Source organism: Marmota flaviventris, chromosome 2, assembly GCF_047511675.1.
Source record: "Marmota flaviventris isolate mMarFla1 chromosome 2, mMarFla1.hap1, whole genome shotgun sequence".
NCBI lineage: Eukaryota > Metazoa > Chordata > Mammalia > Rodentia > Sciuridae > Marmota > Marmota flaviventris.
This window is the reverse complement of record NC_092499.1, coordinates 165,357,917-165,385,526: the sequence shown is the minus strand read 5'-3', so window position 1 is coordinate 165,385,526 and position 27,610 is coordinate 165,357,917. Positions and strand designations below refer to the sequence as shown.

Below are 27,610 nucleotides of genomic sequence, written 5' to 3'. Positions count from 1 at the left end.
GTGGCTTGCTCATTTCATTTTAGTGTGTTTCTTTATGCACAAATCATAGAAATCTTTTTTTTTCCTTTGGTATTTCCTCGCTTGGTCCTCCTTTAAGGACATTTTTTGTTTTTCTACTTGAATTAGGGGATGACATAGGTGTTTGTTAAAAAAAATAAAAAATAAAAAAATAAAAAACCCTGAGCATGAACTGTGTAGCTAGTGTGTGAACTGTCTCCAAGGGGCCATGGGCTGATATAATTTTGACAATTTGATCAGTCATTCACCTTAGCCATGATATATCTAGATGCTATAGGAAAAAAAATTTAAAGCCACATTTCACTTAACATACTGCTTCAGAGTCAATCTTGGGAGGTCCTTGGGTTTAGCTAAAGATACCTCTTCATTTTTTTCTTTTTCTTTTTTACTGTATTTTATTTATTTATATGTGGTACTGAGGATCAAACCCAGGGCCTTGCTCATGTGAGGCAAGCACTCCGTTGCTAAGCCATAACCCCAGCCCCATAATTCTTCATTTCTCAGCAAGTGATTTCAGAATAATTAAGACCATTGAACTTCACCTGTTGAACCAGGTCCCATAACATTGATTTCTATCAGTTTTCTTCTCATGTGCCCTGGTTGAATTGTGCCAATTTTGTTTTCTCCTTTCAATCCATTTCTTTTCTTCCCCTTTACCCTAATCCCAGTATTAAAAGTAATAACCTGAAATATCCCATGGGGATGGTACATGAGTACTTATGATGCCATTTCCTTGATTTCACCAAATGTTTGTTTGTTTGTTTGGTATGATGTGCTTAGAGGAGGGAATAACAGTGGAATAAATGTATTTTATCTGTAAAACCTAGCACTGGCTTTGAATTATCCTGAGGATGCAAATGGAAGACAAAGTATATGATGTAAAAGAGTTAGGAAAAGTAGTAGAAAATGCTGTTATTAAGCTGCTTGTATAGGAGAAAAAGATGTTTATGTTTGGGTGAGATTGGCTAAACATCATGGGCTGAATTCTGACCCCAAGTACGTGCAGTCAGCTCAGGAGCCCTGAAAAGAATCTGGCTTTGTTTTGATCCAAGTATTAGTCATTGTTGGATGGATTTTTTTTAAAGGATGATTTTTGAAAAGATAAACAAAATAAGGACACAAAGAACAGGAATAAAAGCCATGTATCCCAGGGAGCATGTATTCTAATGATCTTCTACTCTCTTTACCACTGAGAAATGCCAAAAGCAGGTGAGATTGGAGTAAGGCCTGACATATAAGTCTGCCCATTTTACAGATGGTCCAGGGCTTGGGAGCTGTTTCAGCTAGTCCAGGCATTGCGCCTCCTGCCTCTGCCCAGTGGACTGCTGCCACCAGATACAAAGCAAGTGCAGGCCCACTGAAACCCCTTCATGCTCTGCGTAGACAGGCGCAGCAGGACCACACGGAGTCCATTCTTCTCCAGCAAAGTAGTGATGTGTTCCAGGCAAAAACCCAATAGGGGATGTTTTGGCCCAAAGGAAACATTTACAACCAAATTATACACCTCGGAAAATAAATGAGCTTTCATTTTGGAAGGAAACCCTGCCAGGTTCTTTATTATTTGCACCACAATCATAAAGTTGGTTTTAATCTCTGCAGTGGAATGCCATTGGGTTGGCCAACTGGCAGGCTCTGGTGGTTTGAGTGGGGACCTCTTCACCCTGAGGAGCACACAATGGGAAGCAAGGGGAAGTACTTCTCCTGAAATGTTTTTCTCAGGATCCATTGGCTTTCTTTTTTTCTTTTTTCTTTTTTTGGCATGTTCATTGCAACTTCAAAGCAGACTCCTTTCTTCTTTTTCTTTTCTTTTATTCTCATTTTTTAAAATTCCTGGGGCCTTCCAGAAAAAGGCTTAATATAATGTGTCCTTTCTAAATGGACAGAAATCCAGGAGTAGGCCCAAGAAAGTCTATAATGGATTTCCATTGATTCCTTGAAGGGGAGTTGAATATAAAAAGCTTAGAAAGAACAGAGAAGAAGGGCTATGAAGTACATTCTCTTTTTCTACCTTAACAAAGAAATCTGGTGATTTAACCTGCTGGGAGACTGCTCCCAGGATTCATGCTATGAAATGACCCTGTAGATATAGCAGCTAGGAGGTTTCTGGGATGGCCTAGGGTTTCAAATATTTTATACCATTATCAGATGAGGTTGCTGGGTACAATGTCCAGATTTAGGTTTAGAATAAAAAAAGTTCTCCTACCAGCTTTCCAGTATGTGTCTAGGTACTTGCAGTTAGGAAAATCTCTCAATAGGGCTCAGAGTAGATTAAGCTTGCAGAGAAATTCACACTCATACTGAGGACAAGAGAATAAAGTCCTTGGTAGTCATGTGGAGTTTTAGAAAGCAGAGCAGGAAAGCAGATGATTGAAGTGAGGAGTGGGCAAGACTTCAGTGCTCATTGAAGGGGCAAATCATGGCAATGCTGTTAAGAACCCTGAGCAGTTTCCAAACTTTGCAGCATTTTGGAATTCTCTGGAGATCTTTTTTAAAAGTTCTGATATCTGTGTCCTACTTCAGTCACTCCTGATTTAAATAGTTTGGGGTGAATGCAGAATATTAGACGTACAGCAAAATCTGGGTACTCCTGTTGCAATCTATAAGCTCCATGAGGGTAGAGACCATCTCTGTCTTTCTCCCCTTTGAATTTCCAGCCCCTTTAACAGAGTAATTGACTCTCAGTAATTATGTTAAATGGATACATGAATAAAAGTCTTGTAGCTCATCTACCCACACACCATCCAAACAAATCCCAGATAATTAGGTGATTTCAGCTCTTAAATATTTTGGGTTGTTTAGGGTAAAGTGTGACTTAAGTTTCAGATTTTCCTTTCCCTGCCCCCTTTATTTTACCCTCTGCTTCTTTTTACTTACAATATCCTAAGAATGATTTTATAATCCCCTGTCTGGATCATTTTTAATATTCATGACCTGGCAACTTTATCATTTGTGCCTATAGATTGCTTTGCATTTTCCTTAAGTCAGGACTTAGACCTGAGCTCCTCTGTTCCTGGGGTTGTCTTAGACCTCTCTATAATACTTTAATTATTCGTTGGTAGATCACCACAGTGGTTCTTCATCAGTGAATCCCTGGAGGCATCTTTTACCCAGCAGTTCCATGGGCAGCACTTGTTCCCTTGTTCTGACAGGGAAGGTTTCCATTTCCCACTCACTGCTTCCATCCCATCTCACCCCCCCTTCTACAGACACCAAATTCTGGCAGTGGATAAGTCAGCCTTTATTGTAAAAATGTTTATGGAGACTGTCAGTTCTTAACCTTGAAACTGAACCATGCTGTTTGTATTTTTCCAAGTGATGGAGAGTGTGAAGGACTAATGAAAATGGAGCGTGAAGAGATCAAACATGCGTCGTGGAATCTTTGTTCAAGACCCGGAATGGGAGAAATTCCACTTTGGAGGGGGAGTGTGGAATTCTGGGGAATGGGATCCTCTCTTAGTCGAGCTCAAGGCCTGAGATCATGACCTGGCATGAGAGAAAGTGAGGGACAGGGAGTGAGGCGAGTGGCGGGGGACGTGGGAGGCAGGGATCATAAGACATTCTTTCTCTTTTGAAAAGCTAGAAACATATTTCCTTTGGTCAGAGAGCAAGTAAATTCACTTGTAACAAACTCTATCTTCTGACCTTCTCAAGTCTGCTTTCAAAAGCCAGGATTTTGAAAGAAGCCATTCATAAGTGTGTGTAACACACCATGTTGGAGCACTTTTTGCTGACCGTGTGACTTCTTGTAGACCACTAGGGAGGGTGAGCATTTGGAGCTGGGAGTCAGGCTCTTAGTAACTGAATACTCAGAACTTTGGTTTAAAAAAAATGAGTTTGGCTCTATCTAAAAGGCCAGTCTTTATATCTGCAGACTTGAGGAGTAAGTGGGAGAGTCCAAGCTGAAGCCAGCAAATGGCACTTTTACAGGACAGTATATAAGTTTTCTGGAAGAAGGTGAAGCTCCGGTTGGTACGTGAGCTTTCTAGTTAGGGCCTGTACAATTATTTTAACAAAAGCAATTCCTGGAGTTGGATTCTTGGCAGAATCAGGCCCTGTCTATGGAGCCTTCAGCCTCATAGGTGTATCAGGCCTCTGTTTCCAGGAAGATCTCCCTGGAAAATAAGGAGAAAGTCTACTGAAACCCTTTTTCCAACTCTCTTCTCAGTCTCCCATCTGCTTTCTTCCCACTTCACTCACTCCCTGATGAAGGTTTCTCCTCTTTCTTAGAGCTGCCCAAGGCCCCCAGGCCCCCTCAGTTCTTCCTTAATCTGTTCTCTCTGAGCAAGAAAATTTATCCTATCCAATAGTCAATGTGGACTCAATCCTGGCCTTCCCCATGGACCTATCTGTCTTGTTTAGAGTCAGATTGCATGGTGAGGGATAAATCAGTTGGAGGCCACGTTTAGAGCACTTGCTAAGAAAGTCTGAGGAGGCTACAACATATTGACATATTGACACCAGGGAAAAGCAGGAAGTGAGCCCCATCCTAGAGTTCTCCCTCCATCTTCACACATTTTTATCTTTTCACTTTGCGTGGTGTTCTCTAATGTCACTAAACCCAGAAACCCAGCAAGATAAGAGTTCTTCCCTTCCCCTCCTGGTGTTCTTGTCAAACAGAGATCTCCAAGTAGTGGGTGATTGCTCGGAGGCTCTCCCCAAGCTGGACTGGATTCCTTGGAGTTCATTTGCTATTTACCTGACCACATTTTAGCAGGATAAAATGCACCAACTCTCTGGGAGCCCTTCCTTTCTTATATGCCATTTTCTTTTACTAACACGATCCTTAGAAGAACAATGCCTTTACTGCTTCTAGCAGCCTGTTCCTCATTTCTCATCTTCTCCTGGTTCAAGCAGAGCCATCCCACCCCCTCCCATACCTTCTCCTCCCATCCCATCCCATCCATTCATTCAAAGGATATTTAGTGGAGTTCAGATTTGGGGGTAGGAGGTAAGACTTCAATTATAATAAGGAAAGTTTACTTGTCATTCCTGTAAAACCACAGAGGGCAACCAGGCAGTGCCACTGAAGCAGGGAGGGCTACAGCCTCAGACTTGGAGTTAGTAATCCTGTATTCTGTGCCTCTCTCCTCCCCAGTGATCTCCTGGTATATACACAGAGTATAAAAAAGTAGGAACTTGAATCTCAAAACCCAATTTTCCCTACTCCTGCCAAGCAGGTCTGGTATGATTATACTCAGGACTAGTTGCATTTTAACAGGGGATCATGGAGGCGAAAATGGCTTTAAAACTAAAATGACTAAAGCACTGAGCATCCCCAGTATCCTGAAGGTGGGCCAACCAGTGATCTAGCCCTTTCTCTGCATTCTTACCACTATGTTTACTCTGGGGCTATTGGAAGCGGGTTCTTACTCTCCATAATTTCCATCAACACAGGATGCCTTCTGGGGTGTTTGCTAGTCAGGGTTCTGCCTTCAGCTCCCTGGAGTTCACATTATCTAAGGTCCTGTGAAGGGACAACTTTGGTAAGATTCTAAACTTCAGTTTTCTCATCTGTAGAGTGGAGTTAATGGTAATTGTATCCTTCTGGTGGGGATCTTTGGGAGGAAGTTGGCTGGAAAGATGCAGAAAAGTGTTTAGACAAGGTGGGTAATTCCTCTTCTGTTTTCTTTTGTGGTTTTGGTAGTTATGTAAGTTCTGTGCAGAGGTAACTTTCATGTAGAGGGGGACACAGATCATATGTGTAAAGCTACATTTGGGTGGAAGATGGGAAATTCAGACTCTCTTATTATAGACAACACCTCCAGGGAGGTGCAAGGAGCAAGGGCCTTAGAATCTGTTTACCAATGAGGAGCCACTCAGCCTCAATTTCCTCTGTGAATTTGGAATTCTCATGTCTATATTAAATGGATGTTGTGAAGATCAGATTTAACACATGTGTCCTATTTTCCCAAAAATATTCTGTTTGTCTCTCTAGGTCCATTTTTTTCACCCTTCTTCATTCTAATCTATGCCTTGGGTACCCAGTCTGCATGTATTACATCAATAGAATCCCTTGATTTCTGGCTTCTGATTGGGTTTGGCCAGTGTTATACTTGGCAGGGGATGAGAAGAAGAGGAGAGGGAGGTTGAAGGATTTGGTAAGTCCCCTATTTCCCCTTCCCACCCCTTATGTACACATACAACTCTTGCTTTCCTTTGGATAACAGTATCCTTTCTCTTTCCTTGCAGCTTCGGGTCTGGGGATGTAAGGTCTCCCTGATCTCACTGCTCTAGGTACTGAAGCATGCTTGGTAGTTTCCAGTTACTTTCTCCTAAAATGTGTAAACCGTTCCTTTATTAAACTTTCCTCATTTACCAAGTTTGAAAGTACCATGCATTTCTTCCTTTACCTCACACTGATATATCCTAATATGGTGATGTTTATACTGGGGAGAATAGTAAACATGGTCTCTGTTTCAAATGCTACCCCTAATGATTACCTCCTAAAAGACAACCTCTGAAAAGCTCTTCTTGTGAACTTCAGTTAATTGAAGAATTATTCTTGGTGAGGAAAAAAAATGGGAGATGCTTTGTTTCTCAAGGATGAGAGTAGGAAACTGTATAGGGAGCAGGGAGGTTGAAAGTAGGTTGGGCACCCCTCGCGGTTGACCCTCTGCCCTCCTCTTGGGTCTCTGCATGAGAGGTGACACCCAAGGAAAGTCCTCCTTACAAGGCATGATCCGCCAGTCTTATTTCAGCTTGTTAGTGTCTTAGACCAGAAATCAGAAAGGAATCATTAGAGAAGATAAAAAAGCATAGGATGGAGATGTAAAAGAGCAATATATAGGGAGTTTGGGGGTCATTACTAGGAGTCTGGGTAATTTTACTTCCTTGTATTGAAAATTTTCACCACCTAAGAATGCTCCACTTTCTACCTTGCATTTTATATGTGTTTGAGTATTCCTTAGCTTTCCCTCTGGAATCTGAACTCACTGAAGACAAAAATCTATCCAAATACAGTTTTCATAATCTTAAAAACATGAGTCTCATACCAATATAGAATAAACACATGTCAAAGATTTATCCAATTTATGATGAAACTAAGAAGACAGTAATGCCAGTTCAAAGCATTTGAAGATCATTTATTTATAAAGTTAGTTGGGAAAATCTTGATGAAGTAAATTTTTAGACATAAACAAAATTGGTTAATGTCCCAAAGGGCCATAACACAGTAAGCTTTGAGTTATTATTTCTATCAGACTGAAAACATTTGCATTTCTATAAGCTAGCATGTAACTTTTAAGATTGGCCCTAATCAATAGTAAATAACAAAACAAAGAAAGATGCATTCTCCTAGAGAATTAATGAATCTTGGATAGTCCTGTCATACTGTGTCCCAGTATCAACTGATAAGCTTGTAGTCATCTTTTTGCTGTTATTTCCAAGATGTGGATAATTTGGCTTAGCAAGCCATATGCTATTAAAATTATCTGATCCTGATACCTGTACATAACAGATATCTAAGAAGTGTTTGTTGAATGAATCCATGAAGAGAACAAACATCCCAACCAGAGAAAGCTAAGTCAAGGGCCCACAATTACATTGACTGCCAATTCTCCAAGCAAGGATCAAACCATTTCCCTAGAGGGGAAACAGAACAACAGTGCAAATAAGAACAATCTGGATAGGCAGGTGGGAGAGAGAACCAGTCCTGGTGGCTTATAGCTTTCTCTTTGCCTCAGGCCATATTTGATCTGTGATAGCTCTATAATTGTTTATAGTGTCAGTAGGGGTTCCCCAATAAATGAGCATTACTAGTTTCTGGCAGTCCACAGAGCTGTACAGGTGCATCATGAAAGTACAAGGGAGAACTGTTAAGTATCAGCTCTAAATCTTTGAAAAACTGGCAATGGAGCTGTTAACACAGAATCACATGTAAATTAAGGAAGTAACAGGCAGGGTGTTGGAATTTTCCAAGACATTTAACCTAGTTTTGAGTTAGCAGGTAGGATAAGAAAAGGGGAAGGTGTTCTATTCATTGAAGATAGTATCTGCATTTTATATATTTAGGACCATCAGATTTTTGGTTTTCCACGCCAGAGTTTGTTCAGTATTTGGAATAAGACTTTTAAAAAATATTGTTGTGGCATGATTTCTCTAGAACAAGTGTCTCTTGAGTATTTCACTCCCAGAATTTCAGAACTGAATAGACTGAGAGATTTCCTACATTTCCCATCCTATCTCACCATGAACATTTTTAGAAGAAATAGCTGAGATCCTGTGTCAGTTAGCTTTAGCTGTGTAACACATCACTCTAGATTTATTTATACACAAACATTTATAATTCCTCATGATTCTCTGGCTCAGCTGTGGCTCTTCTTGTCTGGGTTGGCTCAGTTGGAGCTAGATGGCCCAGAAAGATCTCAGTGATTGGCCATTCGTAGGCCGGTTGGTCTAGGATGAATGGTTTCTGCTGCACATGTCTCTCACCATTAAACAGGCCAGCTCAAGCTTCTTCACAGGATTCCAAAGAGCAACAAAGATAAGCAAGCCCCAAGGCACAAGCATCTGTTAAGTCTCTCTTCATTATTGTCCCTTTGGCCACAGTGAGTAGCATGGTCAAGCTCAAAGACTGTATTAGAGGCAACTACTCAATTCACAGATATTTAGAGAGACAGACTTTGTGGGCATTTTTACAAACTATTCTATTATAGATGCAAAGGTACAGTAACTTACCAAAACTAGATAAAGGCAATGATGGGACCCAAACCCAGGCCTCATGACTCCTGATCCTGGCCCCTTCTTGGTACCAGGAGCCCATTTCTAGGATTCCAAGGTTAGGATCATTTTCCTTTTCAAACCTATTTTAGAGGTACTTGGAACAGAGAGCTTTGACTTTAGGTGTTAAAAGAATGCATCTCCTTAAGAGAATGCATCTCCTTGATTTGAATGAAAACTAGCAAAAGCTTCCCAAGTCACTTCTACCCCAGGACTCAGCCTCTGAACTCTGCCATCCCATGTTTTTTGACTTGTCTTCTAGGGTCTTTCTTCCAATAACACAACACCATCCTTGACCTGGACTTGGGTCCCTTTCCGTCAACATGGGGAGATACAGAATCACTGCAAGGAATATTCATCTTCCAGCTTTCCTTGTCCTGCTGAACACCCTCTCCTGCTCAAGGGAGGACTTAGACAGTTGAGCCTAATAAGCATACTGATGATTTGGTGCTTCTTCAAACTGGGTCCTGGAGAATGGGTCCCAGATAATCACTACTTTGTTTTCTTTGCCATCAATGGAGAAAGCACAACTTGAAAAATCACCAGTAATCCATACTCATTAAATATTTGCTCAGAGTTTGTCTTCCAGGGAATGCTGAGCGTTAATGTAGCCAAAGAGCAGGGACTGAAGCCCCCTGGTGGCCACCCTTGGCCTATCTGTTATAGCACTTGGCAGATGAGCTCTGGCCTCAAATTCAAAAACCCAGAGACAAAACTTTGCCCTTAACTTCATCCTGAGGTGAGCTGGCCTCACACCCCCAAGGGGCTTATCAAAAATATTCCTTCTGGACCAGGCTACCTTCCTGAAAAGTATTTTAAAAAGAACAGTTTCTTCATCTCCTTACATTTGCAGGGATGTTTCAAATGATGGATTCAAGATTTTTTTTTTTGGCCAAACTGGCACAACACCCTTGTACTCAACTTCTTACATGTTATCTTAGACTTGAAAGAATAAGCCAAGCTTCATTTTAGTTCATTCCTTAGCTAAACAGGACATAAAAGAAATGTGTCTTGGAAAGTTACCTCTGTTTTCTTTGCTAGCAATGGAGAAAGCACAACTTGAAAAATCACCAGTAATCCACACAGTTTCAAGATCAAAGCAATTTACAGAAGTATTTGAGATGAAGCAGTGAAGTGTTGACTTCCATTTGTCAGCCGGTCCCAAGAGGCTTCATTAGGAAAGATGCACAGGGATGGATGGCCCCCTCCCCCACAGGGCCAGCTCCCTTGCCCAAGTGCAATGAGCTTCTAAGGCATCGCCTGAGATCATAAGTAAGGTCACTCCCATGCCCTAAAGTAAACATCATCATGATACATTCTGCCACCATAACGAGAGATTCCCCAGCTATTAGTCAGACCTTCAACAGAAGGCTCCTTGGTTCCCACCCAGAACTGCAATACTCCAGCATTCTTGAAACATGATGATCCTCTGTCTATCCCCGAGGTTTGTCTTTGGTATCCCCAAATGAAGATTGAAACATATGCCTGGCCATTTCCTCTCTGCCCTGATCCTAAAGGACATTGCATTTTTGTGCTTGTTGTAAAATAGAACTATGGATATCTACTCTGTTCTAGCTGCCTGAGGGAGAGGGATGACTACTACACACAGGTGTATTACACAAGAGCAGAAGGTGGCCAACTGTGCCATCCACATATTCACAATGCACATTTTCTGCCCAATGGATCCTGGTTACCTCTTTCCAGTATTTCACAGGAAAACCTCTGCCATTCCCTGCTGCCATTGCTAGAGTGTAAATCTCCATCTCATCTTCCTGAGAGCTAAGAAGAAGCATGCCCCTTGAGAAAACATGTTAAGATCTGAAGCCCATCTTATTCATTCTCCTGCTTTTCTCTTCCTAGGAGTGCTTGGTCCTCAATCATGTGTAAAGATAATCAGCGTGCCCTTTATTCTTCTATCTCTCCAAATGAGGAAACTTTTGCTCTCCCCTTTGAAATCCTACCAGTGGCATTCTTGAATTTATTTTTAGACGTGTGGAGTTTTCCAGACAAAATCGATGCCCAGCACAGATAAAACCCTCAGTATGTTTATGGTGGGTAGAAGAAAACCAAGTGTTTTAATGTGGAAGGAGCACAGCCATATGCTGGGTGCAGTATGGCTTCCTTTAATCTGGAAAAAGGAAACAAGCATTGTCGATAATAATATGCAGATGTCCAGCTCCAAATGAGGACATATTGCTAATTAGCTATATTGTTAGTATGTTTTAAGGGGAGAGACTGTAGTGACGTTAATTATAATCTCTGCTGTTTGTTGTTCAAAGTCTATGAGACCAAATGCATTGCTAATAATATCTTCTTTAATATCTTCAATAGAAGATTCCTGGATTTTTTTTTTCTTTTAGAATCCCACATAAAAGCCACATTAGGGGTAATGAAGCCTGTAGCCTGAGCCTAATTAAAACAAAATCTAACAAGGCCCATAGCCATCATTATCATCAACTAGTACTTATTGGGTGCCCCCTAAGCTTGTGGAATTGGGGAGTGTGGGATTTGGAGACTGCAGATATGGCCTGTTCTTTGCCCTCCGGGAATTTGCCATCCAGTCTGCCTCCAAGAAGTCTGCCTGGTTGTGTTAATCTGGGAATAGTTACCACCGCCTTAAAAAGAAAAAGCACTAAGATTTTGATAGACAGCCACAATTTGTACCTCTTCTGGAGGCTCTGGAAGAGGTCAAACCAGCTCTGTTTTTCACATGCCAGCCTTTAGCTGGTCTTTTCAGAATAGACAGGTGGCTATTTGTAGGCCAGAACAACAATGCTTAGCACATTTTTTCCACAAGTGGATCCATCGCCCATTTCCACACCTTGATCTTCCCCCTCCAGACAATCATCCTAATTTGTCCCGTAGCTCAGTTATTCAAAGAACCCCATTCCTTCTCTCCCTTGTATTCACTTGCCTGGGCCAAATGACCAGCTGCGAGACTGGCCATTCTGACCACTCTAACTCTTGAAGTGGTTGTGGTAATCCACCTTGGTTACAAGGGCAGCCAAAATGAGCAGCTGTACCCTTGCAGTGGTTGGAGGCAGTGGTTGTACATCTTAGACCAGAGGTGTATTCAGCATGAAGCACAGATTATAAAAGCATCTGGATTTATCATCTTAGAAATTGCATGTCTCAGTTCATCTCAGCAGAGCTCTTCCAGGGATATTCAGGGCTAGGTGATGAGAACAAAGAAGGAAAGAGAAGATCCTTGCACCATACAGCTTCAGCAAGCTTCCAAATGTTCTGTAGGATGCCACCAGGGAAGTGGTGGTATAGTGGACAATTCACAACACGGTATGACAGGAAGCTCACAGACCAAAGGCTGGTGGGCAGAGACCTCTGGATGTTAGACCTGACATTTATATCATTTACTCAATTATTTTATAACAAGAACACAGAGTGGCTGTGACCATCATACCCACCCCATTGCAGTTCTGAAGTTCCTTTGGTTTTACAAACCAGGTTGTCAGGTCTTAGGAGTCCTTTGTAGGATTGCAATCGTTCTGACCCACCTCCCTGGTTCTCTTCACCTGATTCACCTGCTTAACTTTTACTTGCCTTTTTGTTTCAGCTCAGACTTACTTAGCTCATTAATTACTTCCTCAGGAAAAATTTTTTCTTTCTTTTTAATACTAGGTTTCAAAGTAGGGAAGTTTATAATACCTACCTCAAATAGTGTCAATAGCTTTTCTGTTTTTTTTTTCTCTTTTCTAAGCATCATCATAAGCTCATGGATTTTCACAGAGTCAATGTCAATGTACATCATTCAATTTTTTTTAAGTGCCCAAATCATCTAATCTTTGAGCAATGAGGGCCATTCGAGTTGGTTCTTTTGAGAGGACCTTGTCACTCATTGAAAACTTCTTTGCTCTCTGTCACAGAGAGGTATCCCAAATTCATCTGTACCTTTCCTGCCTAAGCACTGAACTTAACCATTTGTTCAAGAATCTCTCTTTTAGTGAGGACAACCCCTTGAAACTTACTGATAGTGCTTTAGGACAGTTCAAAGGAAATATTACATTACACAGTGAGCAGTAGATTTGAGGGAAGTAATATGTTAATATTGAAATGGTGAAAAGCTTTTGTAAATATATGCATAGATTTAGAATAGGATATTAAGAAAGTTAGCCCCAGAACACAGCATCTGTAGCCTGGCTGCCACTGTGACGTTCATCCTCATGTTTCATAAAATGCCTTCTGGTACTTCTGTCAGTAGGGGATTGAGTTCAATTGCAAGTCAGAAAATTCAACAAATAGTCAATTAAGCTAAACAAGGGTTTCATATTTTTAATTATTGTTTTTATTGACACATAATATGTTGCATCTTTATGGGGTGCGGTAGGTAATACATGTATAAATGTGTAATGATTAAACCAAGATAATCAGTATTTCCATCTCTTCAAATGTTTGTCATTTCTATGTTTTAGAAATCTTTGGACTCTTCTAGTTGTTGTGAGATATACCATAAATTGTTGAATACTATAGTTACCCTACTATGCAATGGAATACCACAATTACTCCCCCCCCCCCATCTAACTCCATTTCAGTACTCTCTGTGTCCCTTTTTTCCTACTCTTTATCAGTCTCTAATGACCACATTCTAATCTCTTCTTCATTGAAATAATTTTTTTAACTTCCACAAATGAGTGAGTATATGTGTTTGTTTTTCTATATTTAGTTTATTTCAATTAATGTGATGTCCTCCAATTCCATCCATATTGCCACAAATGACAGGAGTTAATTTTGTGTGTGTGTGTGTGTGTGTGTGTGGTGCTGAGAATTGAACCCAGGGCCTTGTGCATATGAAGCAAGCACTCTACCAACTGAGATTTATCCCCAGAACTAGGAGTGAATTATTTTAATGGTTGCATATTCAACCATGGTAAACAAAACAGCCTGACACTAAAAATCAATGCATAAACCAATAGACTAGAATAGAGAATTTCACCATTTATTGATTATCACAGCTCTAAAATTAGAATCACAATCAGGAGCATTAGGAATGATGCTACAGCACTGTAAATGTTAGCAATAGTGTTAATGATGATGGTAAAAGACACTCAGGTCACCACTCTAGGCTGGTTATCACAGCTCCATCATGCTAGCAGCAACCTGGCTCCATTCATCTTTATAAGCAGCCATATTTAAATATGGCTTTCATCTGCATGTCTGCCAGCTGTCCCATTTCACTTCAAGTTCTGTGTCCTCGCTTCTGACCAGAAAAGGTAGAAGAAAGAAAGGCAGAAGGCAAAACTGAATCTCCCTCCTTTTCAGCAGTTTGAGCCAACCTGTTCTACTTACCCCTCCATGAGCAGAAGTATGTCACTGGTCACCCCCAGCTGCAATGAATGCTGGGAAATACAGCTTTACCTAGCTATATTCCCTTCTGAAACAGTGAATTTTTTTTTAAAGGGTAGGCAATTGCAATGTCTGCCATAATACTGCTACCAGAGGCAAAATACTAGGTTGCCAGAGCACAGAGTTTTTATGAGTATTGCTATTTTTGGTGATAATAAGTTGTAGAATAATGAAGGAGTAGGAGCCGTGCACAGAGTTAGGAAGCATCACGCAGTAGCTGGATAATCTGACTGACCTAGATCTCTTGCCTCAGTAGCTGAACGGTACTTGTGCATAAACCATGTAAACCAAGTCACTCTGTTTCTCTTTTCATTGGGAGTTGCAGTTCTAAAATTGGCATCCTAAGAGGGAATATTGCTACTGGTGCTGTGCTGTAGCACTGCCAATGTGAACGCACAGACTAAAGATCAACTCAAGGACAATATTGTGGGGAAAGACATATTTTCCCAAACTGTGCAAGCCCCTTAATGTCACAGGCAAAATGAATCCTGTGGTATCTCAGAAAGAATGGTGTTGTCTCTTTTCAAAAATTCCCAGACATCCCTGATCTATCATCTTCAGAGAAGAGTGTTTGCTTGTCTAAATAAAACACACACTATTTAAATTGTTGCTTTGAGACCCACACTTTCTGAAAATGTTTATGCTACTAGGATAATTTTAAGTAGGGTCCTCAGTGAGTGAGCTTGGTGACAGCCAGAATGATGGAGTGATGTCCTCAATCAGGACCTCTGAGGGAAACTCTGCAGGGAAGATGTACAGCATGTCATTTTGAGAAAAGTTGAAAAAGACCTTTTCCTGCATTGTTAGCAGATCTTGTCTCTCATCTCTGACCCCAGATTTAACATCTAGATTACCCAAATAATAGCTACTCCCAAATCTTATTATCAATTGAATAACATGGAGTTTCAATTTGTAGGGCCCATTCTTAGATACCCTTCCCCATCCTGGAGCTCCTAGCTTCTCAGTGCCATCCAGGGTTTTGAGGCATGGTGGTTCAGGGAATCAAGGTCTCCAGTGGAACTCTTTTAAGAAGAATAATTCAGATATTCAAAGATCATGATGAGCATTGCTTTATGATCTACCATCTTCCAAATAGTTTTCGAACTCTGAGCTGGTGTCTGGTGTCAGGATTGTTGGGACATATGGATCAATGCCACAATTGTGTGCAAAACTCAAGCCAAAACACACTTGAGTCCCAGTCCTCAAACTATTCCCGGCAGAGGCACTTGTGGCCTGACTTGCCCAGCCAGTGGCCCCAGCTCTACACTTCTCTTTTATTGTGTAGACACAATCTAACCCAGCCCAGTTAGCTTGAACTCCTGCTGGGAGGGAGGGTACAGGAAGGTCATTATCTGCCTGCTTTACATGAAGAGTCATTGAGTCATGGAGAGTTTAAGGAGTCTGTTTGGTCTGAGGCTAAGCTGGATCCCTGTGCTAGTAGATTTCCTATCAGGAAAAATTTTAAAAACCAGGTCAAGTGATCAATCAAACTGTGTGTGTGTGTGTTTGGTTTGTTGTTTTTGTTGTTTTTGTTTTGGGTATGTGTTGGTTTTGTACTGGGAATTGAACCCAGGGGGCTTTCACATGCCATCCAGGAATTCTTCCACTGAGCTTCATCCCCAGCCCTTTTTATTTTATTTTTGAGGCAGGGTCTCCTCATGTTGCCCAGCCTGGACTCAATTTTGCATCCTCCTGTCTTTTTTCAGACATCAGCAAAATGTTAAACAGCAGCAAAAATACATTTCCTACCTCTTCTTCTAAAATGTAGAAAGAATACTTCATTAAAGGGAAAAAGAAAGAAGCACACCATTTTTAACCCTATGAAGAGTGTGTCTTGGTGCAAAGAAGTTAGGGCTTGATTTGCACAGATCCTGAAAGGAACTGAATAACACACTGGGCCCTTTCTGTGACTTATATTCCTGAATTCTGAGCACAAATTCTCCAGGAGAATTCAACTGTCCTCCCTAACACCACTTGGGAAGTTTTAGGTTGGGTGTCCAGGGATAAGAGGAAGACAATTCAGAAACTAATTGCATTCTGTTATGTTCCCTTTGGAGTGTGATCAAGAGCTCTTATGCTGGGGAAATGTTCTGCATGCTTTCCTCTCTTTCTCTCTCTCTCTCTCCCCCCCCCCCACCCACTTCTTCCCACCACCCCCAGCCCCCACTTGTTCTCTGTGTGTTGGACTCGATCAAAGAATAATAGATCTGGTCTCTGTTGCATTGAGCAATGCCTCAGGATGCCAAGGCAACTCCCTCTACAGGGATGTGCCAAGAGAGAAAAACCACGACAGAGGTGGCTGGAAAGGTGAACAAAGACACGGCCCCTGGCCACATCTGAGTGAAAAGAAAGGGCAAGTGAAAACACGAAGAGCACCCAGCTTCCCCCTCCATTACTTCTTGTCTTACAGAGGAGGCAGACCTGCTGTCTGAGTCCCCCACTTGGCCTCTTCAAACATTCACAAAGGTGGTCTTTGTATGTTTCTTTCTGGGGTTGTTCTTGACCTTGGTACTCCGAGTCGTGAGTGTTTTGATACCAGATGTAACCCCTTTGGCTGGGTTACAGGCTCTGCGGTGGGGGGCAGGGAGTGCGTGTGGAGACAGTGTGCTGAAATATAACTCCCAGACCCCAAAACATGCCCAAGAATAACAAGAACATTAACCACTGACCCAAACCCTGATGAAATTCTATCTTCATATCTCCTTCTACCAGTAAACATGAAAATGCTGCCATCCCTGAAGGCACAGAGGAAGCCTCCAAAGAGAGGTCCAGGGAGAACAAGGAAGAGGAGAAGGGCTGGTTTGGGAAAGGAGTCCAACAACTTTCTATGCGCTCCAATCACTAGGAAAAAATGGTCCCCCCCGTGGCAAGTAAATAGTGACATTTTTCACCAGCTGGGAAAAGAAGTGGACTTGCCCTTTCTGGAATGAAGCAATCCCATTTCAGAATGCCTTTTGGTCCCCTTTACTTTGGCTCCCGACACTTCTCTATCTTCATCTTTAGATGGTTCTTCCGCCACTACCCAGCCCCATTGGCTTCTGTTCTTCAAATTAGCCAAGTGACTTCTGCCCGACAAAGATTATCTTCTTTGCTGTTTCCTTTACTAAAGTTTCTTCCCCCCAGATCATGGCAGGGTGCTTCCATCTCTTGTTCAGATCTTGGTCTTAATTGTCACCTTCTCAGAGAGGGTTTTTCCCCTGGCCACCTATAGTCAATGTTTTCTCTGTCATCTTGTCTTTCTTTTATTTGTGGAAGTCTCTGATCTGATCTTATTTATGTATCTGTGTGTTTATGGTTTCTTGCCCTCAATTATATGTGTATTTTAAATGGATAGGTCCCAAGTCTATCTTGTTCGTTGCTGTATCTCCTCTGCTTTGCATGTAGTTGGCGTTTGTTGATTGGATGGAGGGATAGATAGATAGGTAGATGGATACATGGATGGATATGGGTGGATGGATGGTTGAAGGGATGAACACAGATGGATAGATGGATGGATGGATGGACAAATGGATGAATGGGTATAATAATTTGGTTTAAGTCTTTCGTCCAGTTTGGTCAAATCTTTTGCTTCATGGCTCACAACAAAGAAACCAAACTGGATGCTAGTACTTTAACTCAAGCCAGGGCAGTTAATCGATTGAAGGTGTGAAAAAGAAACTATAATTTGGTTCCAGTTTTAAAGGAGCACTTATTTTTCCTTCAAAATAATACTTTTGTTTTGATGTATTTTGGTGCTTAGTAAATAGTCAATAACCCATTAACCCTCAGAAAATTCCCAAGTAGCAGACTGGGAGAAATTTCCTGATGCTTTGGCTTTTTAAACTCAGTGGGATAGTAAAATGAGTTAGAAATACTATTCTGGCTTAATTCCAGCCCCTGGGATTGTCCTTGCTCCTGAATTTAATGGACTGTTAAGAGTGGTATTTTTAATCAGGTGCCTCCTAATTAGTTGTTTGTTTGCTTGTTTTTTATTTCAGAATAACCTCAACCTGGAAAGTGACTCCACATCAGAAACCAACTTTGCTCTCTCCAAAGAAGCACCAGGGGACCCTCTGGAGCACCAGGCTGCACATCAGCCCTTTCCCAGACAGCGGTTCCCACAAGAGACTGGGCACCCTTCACTGCAAAGAGATGGCCCCAGATCCTTTCTCCTTGATCTACCAAACTTTCCGGATCTTTCCAAAGCTGATATCAATGGGCAGAATCCAAATATCCAGGTAATTCTTGGCAGCTGGAAGGTAGAAGAAAATCAAACAGTCCATCTTTTGTTTCCTGATCTGACTCTAATGGAAACTGCTGCCTTACCTCAATTTTCTTCTTAACCACTCCTGCCTATGATAATGTTATCTCCCTAAGAACACTGTTGATTTTCTTCTCTGCAAAACCCTTCATTGTGAGATACACCATTATTTTATGAACCAACACCTGCCAAAAAAAATTGTCAAAGTCTGACATAACAAGGACTATAAGACACATTCTGATTTCTGAGGAATGAAGTATCAAAAAGACAAAACAGAGTAGTACACCCTAAAATTGATGAAAAGTGGTAGCTGTAGGAAAGAACTAGTGTAGCTTGTGAATAGACTGGGCAAACAGTTTGGTAGCATTCAGGACAGCACTTCCTTTTGGTGCCTTTCTAGCATGAGGAACTCCTTCAAGAGGGAACAACCTCCGGGTGCTCTACAGTGTAAATAACTGATTTTTTAAAAAACCCTTAAAAAATGAGAGGAAGGAAGATGAGAATGGAAGTTCCTAAGAGAAATATAAATATGTTCCACTATGATTGGATGAAATAGAGAGAAATGGTGGTGAGAGAAAGAAAGGATTCCTGGGATTGAAAATAAGAATACTCATCTACACTGAAATAGTCTAGTATCCTTTGCAAAGCAAATGGTGATCTGATCTGACCCTCCAGACACCCTCAAGAAAGAAACAAAAGCAAATGTCATTTTTCCAACACTATAAGTAACGCAACAGACCTAGGAAATGACTATTTGGTTTACCACAGTTACATAGGTACTAAATAGTAGTTGTCAGGTGGAAATCCAGGCCCTCAAGAATATTTACCCCACTAATCCATGCTTCAGAGACAAACTCCTGTGTTTTTAGTGTTATTTGTACCTCCCTCTATTTATTCCCCAATGGGGTCCCCCTGATGGCTGAGGGAAACCACCCCCTAGATAGTCTAGCCCCTACTTTTTTCTTTCCTTATATGCCTGCTTTCATTATTTTAAGCTTTTTTTACTGATTCTTTTCATTTATGTAGGAACAGCTTTTCCTCTGCACCAAATATCAATTGACTTATATGACTAAAAGTTCACGAACTTGAAATCAGAGCAATTGATCTTTAATGAAGTTATCGCTCTCTCTCCCTTTCTCTCCTCCCCTTCAACATTCTTTGTATGATACAGTTTTAAATCAGTTTCCTTGAACAAAGTTGTTTTGCTCATAAACACCGGTGTCGTGATGGCTGATGAATGTCACTGAGAGCACAACTTCATTAGAATACATCAACCAGCCCCTGCCGGGTATAAAACATAGTATCAGGTTATGGGAAATTAAGAAATTCAAGTCCTGTTCTTTTCACGAAATGACATAGGTGTCAACATCCCAGCTACCACATAAGACAGTGCCAGAAGGATCATGAGAACAGAGCAGGAAAAAGCACAGTGTTCCAAGGAGGACAGATGCCAACAGATGAGAAGAAGCAGGGCAGGCCTCTGGATGCTAGACAAGTGAAAAATGTTTTAGAGGTCACCGTTTGACAACCTATGCAGAAGAAAGACTGCCTGCCCTGATTAATATTTTTGATGAGTCTTGTAATTAAATAACTGGAAAAATGAGGCTTTTTCTCCAGTGATCCTTCGCTGGGAAATTGCCACATGGCTTTCTGGTAAAGAATAATGGATCCACTTGGGGGAGGTATAGATTCACCCAAATAAAATAAATAAATAAAGCATAGGCATCTTCATACTGTTGCTCCCTATCATGGCTTCCCCTATAGGAGGTAACTTTTCATTATTTATAGATTTTATGCTTCCAGGACCAAATAGCCCTCACCCCAAGAATGCTTAGACCACACCCAAAACAATCTTAAGCTTCTTATGGTTAGCATTTTGCTAGAGGTAGAAATGTCACTATGGGGCTGGATGCTAAAAACTGAGCTATGAGAGTAATAGGTTTTTAAAAATTATTAATGTCGAGTTACAGGAAATGCCTGGACACATGGAGAATGGACGGCTGCAGGCTTTTCAACTCTTCCCTTACCCCAAAGTTATTGGGTACCTGTGCTCTAGTTATGAACTCAGTTTGGAGGCAGAACAACTCTTATCCTTTTTCTTTCTCCCAGATAAATGCATCAATGTGGAAATGCCTATCCCCTCCCCAGACCCCACTTGGCCCTTTTAAAAATATTTACTAAGTGTTAAGGAAGAACAGTGGGGGGAAAAAAAGAAAGTGGGCAACCTCATGGTTGCTACTGATAGATTTGTACATGAGCTAGTAGACCAACCGAGATTGTAATTCATCATTCATTGTACAAAGCTGTGTCATTTAGCAGATGAGAAGTAAGGAACACTTTGGAATAGTTCTGTCCAGCTTCCTCAAGGAAGAGGGAGCTGTCTGGAGTTGCTGGGTGTTAAAAGAGTGAGGCATGGGGACAGAAAATAAATGTAGGATGAATTATGAGAAGGCCACACTGGGCCATGGATACTCAGAGCATGGGGTTCTGTCTGGCAAAGCCTCTTGGATTTTTATAAGATGCAGCTTCTGGGTTGGGGTTGTAATTCAGTGGTAGAGTGCTTGCCTATCCTCCATGAGCACCAGCACTGCAAAAATAACAAATAAATAAAATAAAATAAAATAAAATGCAGCATCTTCCTGTGCTATCACAAAAATATGGTTACAAGTGGAAATCATTCGCCTTCATATCCTCTGAGACTCCAAGCCATCTACTTATGTAGACTTATAAGGTAAAAAGACATAATTGACGCTTTGTTTTCACTTAGTCTTATCCAATCCCAGCATAGGAAGAAGTTTACCTCTAGGCACTTCCAAGAGAGGTGCTTTGGAGGATAGGGTGGAGAAAGAAGAACAGGGCTGCTCTTAGGAGGTCTCCATATTTTTTGGAGGTACCTTTTGAATATCAAAGACTACCATAATTCCCAAGAGTAAAGGTTTCACCACAGCTCCAAATACCAGAGTTATCAACAGGATGGATTTGAAATTATTGCAGTCCCAATGTACATACTATCCAAGAAGTCTCGGCTGATACCACTTTTTTTTGGCATACTGCCAGTTGGATTTTCCATTTCCGCTTTAGACAACCCCTGCATCTGCGAATATTCTTCAGGCAATACAGGTATTACGGGTGACCAGTGTTTTATGGATCTGATGACTTGTTGGCCCTAAGTAAAACTGAACTGTGCTAGCTAGTGTTGGGACAAAGAAAGAATGAAGCAGCTGCTACCCCTTGGAGCCAGTCCTATGCCTGCGTGTAAGAGTTTGTGTGTGTGCACGCACAAGCGACTGCAGTCCCATGCACCATTGCACTTGAGTAAACCAGTTCCCTGGTGGTCCTTTAAAACATGAGGTGCTTTCTAAAAGAGGGTGATGGTTTCTCTGTTGGCAGCCCTTACCCCTTTCTTCGAGGACTGCTCTTTGGTTGCAGTCCACTGGTTTGACACAGGGCCAATTCAGCCAAGCAGACAGCCCTGCTGTCATCAAAGCATTTTCTCTCCCTGGGTAGTGGAGTGAAGACAGGTGAGGGGCACACCAGTGGGTGGGCTTCCTCTGCCAGGGCCTCTGGCCTCATCTGCTCCCTCCGTTGGCAACCTGCCTCTGCCCCTGCCCCACCTAGTTATCCCTAGCTGGAGCCAAGGAGCTGAACAGCTGAACAGGAATTCAATACCCCTCTCTCTGAACCCCACCACCACTCCAAGCTCTGGAATTGTTTCCCATACTCCAGGACCAGGTCTTCCATCCCTCCCAGGAAAACAGCATTCACCTTTCCCAAGTGACATTGCTGAGCCCTTGCAAAGGGCCGAGTTGCTCAGGCCTCTTGATTTTTAGTGTGGGGAATCTTTATAAAAGCCCCAACATCTGCTTCTGGGGAGGATTTTTAACCCCTATAAGTCAGGGAGCTTCTATCTTAAGTAAATCAGATTCTCCATTGTAAGCCTAGCTTCAGGCTGTGGAAGTGAGTGGGGGAAACTAGAATAGGGGAAAAATGACATCAAACTCCTGAAATGAATTTCATCTCCATATTAAATTTAAAACAATACAAGAAGTTGGGTTTTGTTTAAAAAAAAAAAAAATTCAGGAAATAAAGTAAATCCTCCAGGACAAGTTAGACTTGAACTTTAGTATCTTTGGCTGAATATTTGGTTTTCAGCTGATGGTCAGATAGCAAAGACAAAAATCTCAAAAATAAACTCATTATTATGCTTGCTGCACAATTCATTACTACAGTAGCTATTTACCACCAATGATTTCTCTTTTCTGGATCAAACCCAGGTTAGTATTCATTTCAGCCAATATCCTGATTTCTTTTCTTCCGTTGAGAGGGTTTTTTTTTAAATTTTTTTTTTGGTTGTTGCACAGTTTTATTTACATGGTCTTAGGCCTCTTAGTGTCATAAGGTACAATTGGAAGAGTTGGCCAGGGCTACAAATGTCATTCGTGCTCCTACTTCTGATTCTCTCTCTTTCTTTCTCTCCAAATATTTTTGGGATGGTGGATCTGGCTGAATAAAACTCAAGAAATTTCTGAGTCCAAGATACTGACCCACACAACCATGAGAAAAGCCTATTCTGTTCAGATTCTCATGGGGAGTTGCCATCTACAGCGTGAATTATGGAGTCTGACTGACCTGCTTTGGGGATCTGGAACTGCCATTTCGTAAGCCAGACTGGGGCTCTGTAACTTTCTGCAGGTTCCTTAACCTCTCTGTGCTTCTATTCCCTTGTCTATAAAATTGAAATATGAATACCTATGAATACCTCTGTAGTGTAAAACTACACTTAAGTATGATTATCTCTGAGGATTTCATCAGATCATCCATATAAAGCACTTAGCTCAGGGCTTTGTACCTGGTAAACTTCTCAGAACTGAGAGATGCTGATTGGAGGATAATGGGGATGAGAAAAACAAAAACTATAAAACTAATCAAGAGTCAGAAGACCCAGTTTAAGACCAGCTCTACACCTTCCTTGCTGTTTCCCTGAGAAATCTGAATTCTCCAAGCAGTTTCTGTGCCTGGAAATTGGGTCTAAATTGCATAAAACAGGCAATAATGTCTAGGTAAGCATGCTGCTACAGATCTCAAAGCACTGATCACAGTTGTCTGAGGGTGCCGCAGTGGTCTTTAGAGCATCTGTGGGTTTGAGACAAGAGGATTAAAATCTTCCTGGTTCATTTCATGATCAAGGAATGAAGGCTAGCATAATCCTTTGCTGCAGACATGCCCCTGGATGCTCTGTATTCACATGGAAATTGTTTTGCTTTGTGGAAAATACTGATGCACCCACCCAGTCCTCTCAGCCAACAAGCAAGAAGACTCTTCCAGGTCTTGGATGGCTCTAATGGCTTCTGTAGACTCAGTGGCATCAGTTAGACTGAGAATTGTCTTAGTTTCTCTATGGAAAGTGTTTTTCAGAGCAAGAGTAAAGAGTCAAACTAAACTCCTTATATTAGGCGTACTGCACCAATTCATTACCATAGTTGCTATTCACAACCATTTCTCAACTCTGGATCAAACTGAGGTTAGTATTCATTTCAACCAATATACTTACTTTTTTTTTCTTCTATTGAGAGGGACTTAAAAACAGTCATGTAAAGAAAGATTTTTTTTCTCCTTGAACAGACATGTTTGCATGGCCATAGGTTCCACAAGATACAATCAGAGGATAGTTTTAACTATCAAAAGAAGAAAAGCTGATCAAAGTGCCTAGGACCTTATCCTCATTTTTCTGATTTTGGATAGAATTCTCCAAACTGGCATTTATTTTGGATTCTCTTTCTTGGAGCTAGGGAGGTTTTGCCAAAAGTTAGACCTGGAGCTTTTGAAAGAGTTTTCTTTCTTTTGCCATTTTGATTGGTGGAGTAGAAAAGTCCAGAAGAAACAAACATACTAAATTCAATATATGTATTAAGGATCAGAAAGAATAGAGATACCTAGAGTCAGCTGGAAAATCTGCCCACTCCATGTCTCCAGCTCTTTCACACTGATCATTTTTTAAGACATCTTTACAAAAGGATTCCTTAATACTAAAAAACATGCAAGCAGAGTAAGAGCATCAAGGAAGTAAAACTAGTCCCTATCATTTGAAAAGTGATTTAGCATGCTCATTGTCTTCTTAATTGGATGCCTATGAAATTTCAGGTTCAATTTAGATTTCTTCTTTTGATATCAGTATGAGGTTTCCACATTGTTAACTGTAGAGAAGGGTGTATCCTAAGATTTGTTTTTTGTTTTGTTTTGTAATTCATTTTGGGCAGTGGCTAGAAATTAAAGGGAAAAAAGAAACCTCTAAGCTGTTGAGATTTAGTCATTGATATAGTTTTTGGAGTAAATTTGTATTTTGCTACTCATTGCCTGGCCAGGCAAGAAATCTATTTTGTTTGGATCTGAGAAGCAATTTTGGGGGAAAAAAATCGTATTGACGGTAATAGCTTGAAACATGAAATTGTTTTTATTCCCAGCTTGGAGAAATTGCAGGGCACGTTTTGTTTAAGCAATCCTTTTGACTCCAGTTTGAGTACAAATGGAATACCAAAACTGTTGGGCACATTCCCCCTTATCTCCTACCCAGAGACTGATTTCATTACCATAATTGCAGGTTTGCCTGGCTCTTGGCAGCCTCTCCCCTCCACGACCCTTAAATAGCCTTGTAGATGATGGTTACTATTCACTCGTTCTGTCTGCAAGCAGTGCACTCAGAGCTGCAAAGGAGAAAGGTTGTGTTCAAAGACTCAGCATTGCTCATCCCTGCCCTGGTCAGTTCTGCATCACCCAGCTATGCATTTCTTCTTCACTAGGTTCCCTGTGGGTCCCAGTGACCTTAACTCTCCCTTGTTCATCCATCCTATCAAATAGCAATGATACAACAGATATGATGTTTTCCTATTTCTTTATTTTTCTTTTCTGTAATTACTTGAAAAGCTGTGTAATTATTTATAAATATGCAAGGGGTGCCTACAATACTATAGTAATGGTGGTGGCATGGAATAAAGCTCACGGTATCTTGTAGACATCCTGCAACAGGAGTGAAAGTTGCATTTAATTGTCTGCCACCCAAGTATACTCTTAACCTTGTGTCTGGACCTTAAGAATCACAGACCAGGACCACCACTGGCTGGGTAGCTTCCTTCATATGTCAACGTGAACAGGATTCAAACCTCCGCGTTTCACAAAAGGAAGGGGCTGTTTGTCTCAGGGATGGGCACACCCCAGTGCAATTTGGCAGAACATCTCAAGAAACCCTTCAGACATTGGGTCAGGGTGAAATTGGAAATGCATCTGCCCAGTACATCTTGCGCTGATTACTTGAAGCGCATGTTTCTGATTCATTTGCACATAACTCATCCAGTGGGTGTTGCAAGAGCTATGTGATGGCCAAAGGAACCCAATGAGTCTTTTATTATATTCTTAAACAAGTTTCTCTATGTTGATTGTCTCTTGGAGCCAAGAAACTGCATTCTTCCAGCCCCGTGACAGACCTCAAAACTAGGCTCTGTCAATTCAAAGAACAAGTTCTAACCTTAGCTCTGAGACTATCTGCTTTGACCCTGGGGCTGGTGTTAAACTACAGGAAGAGTAAAAATTGTAATTGGGGAAGCCTGATCTTGAGGATCTGGTGCTTATATCTCTGCACACCCTGTAGCTTCCAGCCCACCACCAGTTCCATCGGTCTCATGAGAGTGTACTTGTATCCTTTAGTTTTTGAGAGGCAGTGTGCAGAGTTGGTAAGAGCATGGGCTCTGGAGCCTGACTCCCATGTCTGCCATTTCCTCACTCTAGGAACTTACACATTTTGTTAATGTCTATGTGTGCCAGTCTTCCCTGTCTATAAGAAGCTTGGGATGTTGCTCAGTGGTAGAGTGCTTGCCTAGTATGCATGAGACCCTGGGTTCGACCCCAGCAACACACACACACACACACACAAGCTATCCATTGCTGTCTAGCAACCACTCCAAAAATTAACAGCTTGAAACAATGACCACTGGATTGCTCATGCTCATGTGGGTCAGGAATTTGAGCGAGGCTCAGCTGGAAAAGCTTGCCTGGGTTCCATGTGGTATCACTAGGGGTGATACAACTGGGACTGATCCAAGATGGCCCCAATCACACTTGGAGCTAGAATTTGGCTGAGGTGGCTCAGTTCTCATCCACATAATCTCTCTCTTTATGTGGCTTCTACACAGGTAGTGATTTGGGCTGGATTTCATTACATACCAGTAGGGACATTCCAGGAGAAGGAAAGCTGAGGTTATAAGACCCCTTAAACCTACCAGTATCACTCCTATCCATTCAACTGGAAAATGAGTCATAAAGCCAGCTCAAGTTGGAAGGGAGGGGAAACAGACTCCACCAGTTGATGTGCAGTGTGCCACATAGAGGGAGAGAAGGTTGCTACGAAGATTTAATAAACTCATATAGGCAGAATACTTGGAACAGTGCCTGATATAGAGTTAAGGCTCAGTGAGTGTTGTGTTTTATTATGATTATTCTTCTATCACTTCAGGAACTCATAGAGTACCTGTTTACCCCTTGCATTAAAGACTTACTGATGACAACTTAGTCACCAGCAAATCAGGAGCCTGAGTAAGGCCTGGTTTCACCCAACCTAAGGCCATGTTCCATCTAACTGTGGGATCATGTTGGCCATCCCTGGGTGTTTCCCATTGTCTCTCACCAGACAATCTCACAAGGGATAAAACAATCATTTCCCTCAGCTCTCTCAGACTTTCTTCCAAGGGTCACATAGCTTGGAGGCTATTGACTCCACATTGACCCTGACCTGTTCTGAATTCTTCAGGTCACCATAGAGGTGGTCGACGGTCCTGACTCTGAAGCAGATAAAGATCAACATCCGGAGAATAAGCCCAGCTGGTCAGTCCCGTCCCCCGACTGGCAGGCCTGGTGGCAGAGGTCCTTGTCCTTGGCGAGGGCAAACAGCGGGGACCAGGACTACAAGTATGACAGTACCTCAGACGACAGCAACTTCCTCAACCCCCCCAGAGGGTGGGACCGTCCGGCCCCAGGCCACCGGACACTTGAAACCAAAGAGCAGCCAGAATATGGTGAGTTTACCACCCAGTAACATAAAGTTGGTGGGGAGAATAAATGAGGATGATGAGGCCTAACAGATATGGAGCCAAGCAAAACCCAGTTTATAGTATGTGGCTCTTAGCCTTCTACGAGGCATACCTCAAAAAGGGTTTGTTCTGCAGAAGCTCCAAGGAGTCACCGGCAGCCACATTTTTCTAAAAAGACTATAATTTTAAAATCATCCCG

General features: G+C 41.6%; 1 protein-coding gene across 1 annotated transcript in view; it reads left to right on the top strand.

Annotated features, from left to right (window-relative positions):
* Nucleotides 1–27,610, top strand: part of Ism1 (isthmin 1) — a 70,961-nt gene that overhangs the window by 25,424 nt on the left and 17,927 nt on the right. The window contains exons 2-3 of the mRNA XM_027922136.3: nucleotides 18,072–18,311; nucleotides 27,132–27,396. Coding sequence (XP_027777937.1) covers nucleotides 18,072–18,311; nucleotides 27,132–27,396 — 505 coding nt within the window. The remainder of the gene's footprint in view (nucleotides 1–18,071; nucleotides 18,312–27,131; nucleotides 27,397–27,610) is intronic.